The sequence below is a fragment of the Phytophthora infestans genome, genomic scaffold, assembly GCF_000142945.1.
Source record: "Phytophthora infestans T30-4 supercont1.11 genomic scaffold, whole genome shotgun sequence".
In the NCBI taxonomy this organism is placed as follows: Eukaryota; Oomycota; class Peronosporomycetes; order Peronosporales; family Peronosporaceae; genus Phytophthora; species Phytophthora infestans.
Window position 1 is genome coordinate 1,165,785 of NW_003303748.1, and position 9,218 is coordinate 1,175,002.

The following is a 9,218-nucleotide window of genomic DNA, read 5'->3' on the forward strand; positions in this document are numbered from 1 at the left end:
ACGAAGTCTAAATGCTCACGGTACTCGTCGTCATCAGAGATATCGCCTAGCTCACTGCATATAGCCTGGAACGCGCTGACTGCCTCCTTGTACTTAACATTAGCGTCAAGCACCTTGTGTTTCGCCTCCCCTGGTTTAAACTCATTAAGCACAAAAGGCCGCGGAGTCATCGGTTGTTCAGCAGGATGTAACCATCTAAATGAATGACATGTCAGACCCTCAGTACAACATCAATATTCGATATTACATGGACAACTCACGGCTTATACGTGGATAAATTGTGAGTTAACCCACCTTTCATCGATGCAACTCAGCGGTATTACGCTTCCTGGGGCGTTACTCCACTTCCGAAACGCGATCGCGTGTTGACAAGGCAGACGTATTGCAGAAGCAAACGAGCAAGTGCAGCTCCACGTTTTCAAATCCACAGCATGCGTCTTGTGTTTACCCGTCACCTCCACGAAGCCTGGCTTTGACTTTAAGTCGAAATTGAACTTGTCGACCTTCGAACATGCCATTACGTACTCCTTCTTCACGTGTGTTGCTACGAAATGCGTCGTAAGCACAAAACTTGGCACATCTCCTCGTCGTAGTTGCGGTTGACACGTAACCCGATCCTAGTCTTGTCGAACACGTATTCACTGGAAGTCCTGGTATCAGCACCCACAAGGGCCTTCACGGTGTCCGTCATGGTCATGTTGGAGTTTAACCCGTCCTTAAAATGCCCAAACCAATTCTCTAAATGGTTGTTCGTGTGGACGCGCAAATGTGCCAACCGTGAGCGTTGGTACATGACCCACATCTCCGTACAAGTGTTCCAGTTTTCATCCATGTAGTTGTAAAATGCCATATATCCAGTCCTAGTGCAAAGTGCCTTCATGGAGGTCCAATTGGTCTCGTAGATCTCTGAACTTAAGGCATATACCATGTTGTGGACTAATGCGTCGATGATAGTTGTATCTAATGCACATTACATGGACAAGAATCGCACAATACATGGGCATGACATTAAAATAAGCATGGACAATACATGGACAAATAATTGCACAATACTTGGGAGGACTTACCGATTCGTTTTGTGGGTACAGTCCACAAGCAAAAGCTCTGGAAACCTAGTAACCATGTCGCGCATATGTCTGGAAGTCATACTGATCACACCAGAGTGTCCCGCATCAGTTTCGTCCACCGTGACTACGTTACCGTCAATAGCTGCGAATTCCGCGAGAGTTGCGGCGCAAGCGTCGTCGTCATTCAACCCTCCTCTTATCTCTGCTTTAACACGTTGCACAATGTTGTCCACATCCTTCTTGACGAGGTTCTAGCCTCTCCCCAGAAGATACTCATAGATGCGTGCGCGCTTTCTACCGTACATCACCATGCTGCCCACAGCATCCTTCGTGTCCGTGTCGTCCAACCTACGGTTCTCCGCGTACGTCTTGAACTGCGCTATCCCCACCGCATGGTTGTGCTGGTACACACCGTTCTTCACGCGAAGGCAGCATAAGCCGTCAACTTGCACGAGCTGCACCACAAATCGAAATGGACAACCGCATCCTCGGACGAAGTGCTTGGTTCGCAATCCGCTGCTCCTGTCTTTTGCTGGCCAGCCATGTGTGCAGATGTATGTGCGTTGGTAAGCACCCCACGTCTCTGGTACGTACGGAACATCCATTCCCTGCTTTGCTGCCGCTGTTTGACCCAGCCGCTTGTTTCTCAATACGCAACTAAGCGTTGACTGGATGCGGATGACCTGGCGGGACTTTACCGAGTAAGCCTTCAAATACTCATTCCACGCCGACCAGCTCGGATACGTCACGTCTGCGGGGCCCTCCACAAGGGAGGGAGAGTCTACGACCTGGACAATACATGGACGCTTGAAATCGTCCGTGTCAGGCGAGGCGCCGTCCGAGTTTGCAGCCGCGCCGGAGGCTGCGGAAGCCGTGGTGTCGATATCTGAAGAGGAGTCGGACGATCCACCCTGTATTTACAAATAGATAACGCACGGTTAGAAACACGTTCACAGAGACCACAAACAGCAAGATAACGCACCTCAGACGTCGCGGAAGCGGGTAGACTGAGCGACATGGCCGACGATTGCAGCAACGGTTGATTTCGTGACGTAGGCTGCGGCGTGCAGGTAACGGAGCGGCGGCGGCGGCAATGCTCGAAGGGGGGCGAGTTTGGGTTTGAAAAGCAAATGAAAGGCTAAAGTGATTGGTACAACTACCGGTATACAGTATTGTACCGGTATTAACTACATAGATCACATCGTGGACAATACACGGATGAGAGTTGGACAATAATTGCACTCAACGACTGGGTTGTTTTTATAAATTACCGAATGAGAATATTTTACATCATGGACATTACATGGAGTATTACATGGAAAATAAGCGGATTTGACGCATGGACTGTAGCATTTCCGAATTTTTAACCGTGGATCGAAATGAGCTATATGAAAATAACAATATTGAGCTTAATGACTTCCTTACAAATCAAAGAAAACCACGATATCTTCTACAGTAGAGATTGCAACACTAATTTAACAAAATTTGGAAAGTTGCGCTGAATAACGGTAAAATCACTTATTGCGTTAAGGAGATTGCCATGAATGAAATCAACCAAATAATAATTCATATGTTGTAGCTCTTAACCCTCATATTATTCCTGCTAGAATTAATGCTGAATCATTTGAATTTAACATAATGGCATTGCAGAAAATATCAAGTTATCTAAGAAATTTAGTTGAAGCTAGAGATAGCATTCTATATAAACGTGTAATTCTAACTCCGTTTGGCGTTACAGAAAACAATAGAGAAGAGGCTAGAAATAATCTAAATCTGTTCCCATGATTTATGCATAAGTATGTTAAAGATTTTATTCTTAACATGGGCGTTCTTGATATATGACGCGAATATATAGAAAGCGATTTATGCAACAGCAATGAGCAGATTTACAAGTATCTGTTGAAACATTTTACTAATCTATTGCTCAACGCAAGCAAGAAATCTGGAGCTCTGATTATCATTAAGCGACTACAATGAGCTGATAAGAACAGCACATTCGATATCTTCAATCGATTTGTCGTTTTTTTATGATATGAGTAGTATTGATGTCACTTAGTCTAGACTAACGACTTCCTATACCCCTGGCAACGCCACCGCTCTAATGTCAGTGTGCGCTGTAATGCATGCGACCTGCCCAGTGTCTGACCCTATCGCACTGTCTCCCCTATATAGGGGTCGCTATGTTGCCGCTTCGCGGCTGCGTATGTGACGTATCCTGCCAGTGCATGACGTCATCAGATAGGTGCTTAAGCACTTTCGCCCAGCGTACTGTTGCCGTTGTGTCCTCAGACAGAAGGCCCTGCGTGCTACTTGTATTATCCATCGCCATGTTGGCCAATGTATCAACCATCTTGCTAAACTCCCTCGGATGATGGTGCCACGCCACCACGTCAAGTCTGTCGGCGAGTTTCCTGCTCTGCCAATAGTAGTTTTGAAGGTGTTTGGTTTTAAGAGGCTTTCTTTGTTTGAGTTGTCTAATGATCATTGCGCTGCCTCCGATAACGTGTAACGGCTCAAAGGTGTGCTTATCACAGGCCTTGAGGCCGCAGAATAAGCCGAGGTGTTCTCCCATGCTGTTGGTGAAGCGCGGATTGGCGTACGACATCGTGCCGATCCAGCAGACCTGGGCACGGACTGTGGCGTCTGCTGTACGGATAACTACTGCGCTGCCTCCGGGCCCCGGATTGCCACGGGACCCCCCCCTCCCCCCCGGTTGAAGAATAGCAGGTACTTCGTCGCTCCCCTGTCTGTGAATTGGAGATAATCTACCACCGACTCCGACGTCAGCACGCGTCGCATGAGCTGGATCGCAAGGGGACCAAACGTGGGGTGAAGCTGTGCCGCTGTGTGTGTAAAAACCGTGGAGTACCCCTGCCAGAGCGCCCATTTGAAGGCCGCGGCTTGACTTTGCTCTGACACTTTTGCCAAAGAATCAAAGTGGTTGACTCGCCATCTCCATCCCCGTTGCAGCAGTATTGCTGCCCCTAGTCTCCAACAACTTTCGGCTAGCATCGTGACTGCCTCCATAAAATGATTGGACAGCGTGATATAGTGGTCGTACATTTTATCCGCTGCTCGCCAGACCCCTGCTGGCATCAGCAGCAGCTCCATGCTGAAGATCGCGTGTTCGATTGCCGAGCTCTTGATTCCCAGCGTAAGCCACGTCCGTGTCATAAGTTGTCGTAATGTCCTCGCCGCCGGACAATCCCAGAATACATGATACAAGTCAGTGTCGGCCAAATGGACACAGCCATCATGGGGGCACTCGATCTTCTGATGGGCGGCATCATAGAGCAAGAGGGTGTATCATTTCAGTTTTAGCAGTAGCTGCTCCCCCCACGGCCCCAGCCCCACTACTCGACGAATTTTCTTCCATTTCAGGTGACACAATGCTGCTGCCGCCGTAGGGCTTGCTGCGGTCCATTTGGTTATGCGGAAGGCAGCCTTCGTGGCTCCGCTTGGATGTGCGAAGTGTCTTAAACACAGTTTGAATTCGAGTTTCGTGCGTGTCGATCTTCGGCCTCCAGCCCGCAGACATGTGAGGCGACCCAACCTTGGATGTGGCCGCACTTGGCGGAGTATGCTGGAGGATTGCAGCTCCTTGGTAATTAATCTGCTAAGTGTTGGCTGGCTGTCCACAACATGACCCCGGCAAGGGCCTTGAGTATCCAGTTGCAGCAATGCCTCAATCCGCTCAGTTCCCCGCAGCGTTACGGTGAGTGGATGCTCAGGTGGAGAGGCCGATAACCTCGCCTCATGCTCGTATACTGTAGATAAGGCCATTGTTGGGGAATTGGTTCCTAGTATCTGCGCGACTCGTTCCGCAGAATCGATTTGTCATTGGTGATAGCCTAGCTAAAACGGTTTGTAATATGGACCAGATCACTGGCCGATTTAATGGTATGCGTCAGTCTCTGCTCATGACGGTACTTGATGAAGCCGTAGATAACAAAAACAAAGCAGCAATGAATATGTTCGGAAGCTTGATTTTTTCAGACACAGTTACTATTAAACATAAAGGTAAAGAGGCTTTTCAAAGATTACAACAATTACATTTTTCGAAGTAAAAACAATTTCTCAAGCTTCATTGAAGAGTCAGATAGACGCGCTTTATGCTTGGAAACTAATTATTATTTAGTTGGTGACCATACTTATTATAACCATTACTTTGAGGTTATAGCTAATGTTGATGCTGCTGGCAAGCATATCTTTCATTATTTGATCCATAATGTCGAAGTTGAATCTGGTTGGAATGCTCAGCAAACGCCAAAACGAATACAAGCAAGAGTTGAAGCAGTTGCAAGCTTGTCGTGTGATTAAGTTCTATTTGAATGAGCTTGGTCGTCTCAGAGGGATCGTCTGATGTCAAGGACGTCCGTAAGACTCCGACAGGGCTCTACAAATGCTATAAACAGTTTTGTGAGAATAACAGCTATAAGGCGCTCGGCTCTATGGCATTCACTTAGACCAGCTAACCACATTCTGGAGATTCGAAAAGCCATGGCGTTAGATGTAAGATATATTCACACGATTCTCTGTTGAACTCGCTAAGTGCGTATCTGTAAATAACGTCTGTATCCTAGTTTTTTTTTACTAGAGATGCTCTTAAGTAAAACATATGTCAAGACAAAGTGGATTGCCCCCTGAGGTCAAGTCGGGAGTCAATACATCCTGCGATATCAAATGAAGATGAGCATACTAGATATAGATAAACCTACCCTATCTTCAAACCTTCAAATTCGCAGCAAATTGGAAAAAAATGCCCCCCCCCCCTTGGCCCTATTTACTACAACAACTAAAAAATTTCTTTAAGCACTCATACAGAAATAAAATAGAATAAAGGGGTCAAGTATGGGGGCATATTGGTGGCAAGTAGGGTCAAAAGCGCACTTCTTCACTATGTATTGTTGTAGATAGTCTGGTGGGTGGTGGATAGATAGTTCCAGCAAGTAATGCATATTGATAAGAGATTGTGTAGGGTTCATATGTGCACTATCGCATCAATGTTTTGCGCTCTACTCAGCTTTTATATGTGTAGTCCTAGATTTGTAAAATTTGAGATTGACACGTGTCTGAGTAGCTCAGATACATTTCTGAGCTCGGATCCCTCTAGATATCCTAAAATTGTAGATTATGAGTGAAATTTTTAAATTACCTGCTGCAGGACGCGTCCGCCAGTATACCCGCTGCAGGATATCCTGCAGCTGGTGATTCCCGCCAAACTATCCTAAAATGTAGAATTTCAACAAAATTTTAGATCAATCTACTGCTGGACGTCCAGCAGCCGGTGACTCCATCAAACTATCCTAAAACTGTAGAATTTGAGCAAAATTTGCCCATCTCAACTAATGAATTGCATAATGAATTGTGAAATGAATTGCAAGAATAATTTCGCTCAGAGAAGGAAATCTGGCATTCCACAAAAAGAAACACGATGGCGAAGCTGGTCTGCGCGGTCGTTGGAGTCGGGAGCGTCTTCCCTGTGGACATTGAGCTCAGCGAGATGGTCGGTGATCTGAAAGAGAAGATTAAGGGGGAGAAGCCTGGGTTGATCTACTTTGATGCAGATCTGCTGAAGCTGTATCTCGCGCGGGAGGGTGACACTTGGCTGAACTCGCGAGACGCAGACATCAAGGCGGTTAAGGCGAAAAAACTTCCAGACCGAATCAAAAACCTCATGCAAGAGCACTTGCTACTGGACGAGACGTGCAGACTCAACAATGATGAATACTTCGGTGACAACCTCGAGCAAGTAGACAGAGACATTCATGTGCTGGTGGACTGTCCGGATGAGCCGGATCAGGGCATCAAGTACAAGCGTAAGTGCGTTATTCTCCCCCACAACTACTGTAACGTGATTTTGATGCAGCACTACTTGATGATGTCAGGTCAGGATGGATTCGATGGTACTTTGATGGAGGATTGGTTATCATGGCACTTGCCGTGGTCTTCTCTGCAGTCGCTGTTTACTGTGGAAAAGGAGAAACGTGCGTAAACGCTACTACACTCACTGTAGTTAACAGCGTGTTGGGATCATTTATAGGGATTATGGAGTTCCGGAGACGACGCGTCAAGTCAAAGATACCACTTGCGTACAGACGGTGGGGCGTCTGATTCGGATTTGAGTAGTGATGATAGGATTATTCTGCTTACATGTATTTGGTTGCGTCTTAATGTTAAGAGGATATCGTTTGTATACATGGAACACACATCCATTCTGAGAGTAGCTGCCGCATCCATTTTGTCTGATCCTAGAATTGAAATCCATAGTCGCTCCGAGCCAACGCCAACGCATACTGAAACAGACCAACGAAAATAACCGAGAAGACCCACAGGACTCAAAATTTGCCATAGAATTCCCCCATCTTCCTCTTCGACGACCAGGAAGTCAAAACCGGCGGTGCATATTTGCACATCAATCAGAGCAGCCTCATGACTCGGCGTAATTTTTTTACCTACCGGTACACTCTGGTGTTCGAGTCTTCGAGTCCCTACCGGCCGTCCTGCATTTAAACTTTGTTGTATTGCATCTGCTGGCTGAAGGATAGACTTGTCTGCACCCGTGTCTGGACACATTCAGATCCCCACGGCTCCATTGATCAGACCTGTGTACTTGTGACGGGGTCACACAGCACCTTGCGCTAGAGGAAGTTATCTTCCGAGAGTATACAAACTCTCAGTGAACGGCAGTTCACAGGTCCCCTCTTTAATTAAAGAGAGCGAAGTGACCTAAATAAGGTAGATTGTAAACTGAGTATATTTATAGGTAGGTTAAGTTTGAGGTTAATACAAACTATCAGTTACCTATAGAAATGCAATGTCATTTAACCAATGGTTGGTTTTGAATGACCTTGGTACCTTGTACCAAATATCCCGGAGTATGACATGTCATACTCCTGAAGTGTGAAGTGTCACACTTCATGTAACCAGGGTACACTTAAGGCTACGTACCCCGTTACATCCTCCCCCACTTAGGTTCGGTTTACCGACCAATCAGAATGAAGAGATGTTCGTCACAAACTCTCATTCTCAAAGTCGAAAACCATCGACTCGGCCGCGCGAGCGCGGCGGAGGCTCACTTTACAGTTAGAGCCTCGAGCAGCAACCTGTGCGCTCTTCGTCAAGGTCTCCACTTCGACCGTTAACATGCCTCGTGGCACTGCTAAGAGCGGTGCTAAGACACGCTCCAAGGCTGCAGCCGGTAAGGCGCAGGCCAAGAGCACTAAGCCTCACGGCAAAGGCTCTGCACTTAAGGAGGCTACTCAGGTGGCCTCCGAGGCGATCGGATCCTCGGGTGACGCGGCTGCGGACAAGCGCGCAAGCAGGCGCCGCAGTCCGTCGCCCTCGTCTTCAGACAATCGTCCGAACCCTCGGTTCGTAGAACGTGAGTTCAACTCGGGCAGTGAGGACGATGCCGAGTCCGAGAGCACTCATGATGCTCCTGCGGGCTCTGTGGGAGGGCACAGCCCAGTGCTCAGTGAGCACAAAGAAGACAGCGTGCAGTCGTCCGCTAGTGATCACGGTGATCACAGTTCCAGGACCTCTGTGCGCTCTGAGAGTCCGGCCGTTAAGGCTAAGGGCACTCCCAAAGCCGGTGGCGATGAGGAAGGGAGTCCTCGCAAACGTCTCTCGCTTGCCGAGGGTCTTGCGCGCGCTAAGGCCTCTAAAGCCGAAGGCGCCAAGCCCTCAAAGAAGCGTACCGCCTCTAAGTCTCCACTCCGCGAGGAGAAGGAGACTCGACGCTCCTATCAGAGTCTCTTCGGCTCCTCGGATGAAGAGGAGGAGAAGGAGGAAGAAGAGGAAGAGGAGGGTGCCATTGTTGAGCCCCGGGAGGTCTCGAATGACCTCGACCAGCAGCAGGAGGATTTCCAAGCTGCCCAGCGTGTGCGTGGGGGTTCGGTGGCGGCACCCGTCAGCCAGGGAGCTGCCATCAACTCAAGAGGGTATTGGCCTCCCGAGGAGAGCTCTGGGGCTGACCTCTTCTTAGAGCTTCTCGTCGCTCCTCGTGGCCTTGTGGGCGGCCACACTTCTAGGGGCATCTATGAACGAGCCCTTGTTCAGAAAGAACAGTTGTTCGTCGACAACGTGGAGGCTGCTCGGTGTGTGCTTCTCGCGCCACACCGCATTCCCCTTAAGGACTTCACGACTTGT

At 48.2% G+C, this 9,218-nt stretch overlaps 1 protein-coding gene across 1 annotated transcript; it reads left to right on the plus strand.

The window, feature by feature from the left end:
- Positions 1–6,501: 6,501 nt before the first annotated feature.
- Positions 6,502–7,062, plus strand: PITG_22820 (Crinkler (CRN) family protein; the record flags this gene model as incomplete). The annotated part of the gene is made up of 2 exons (XM_002904444.1): positions 6,502–6,886; positions 6,956–7,062. 2 exons carry the CDS (start codon positions 6,502–6,504, stop codon positions 7,060–7,062), a joined length of 492 nt encoding a protein of 163 aa, XP_002904490.1.
- Positions 7,063–9,218: the final 2,156 nt, after the last annotated feature.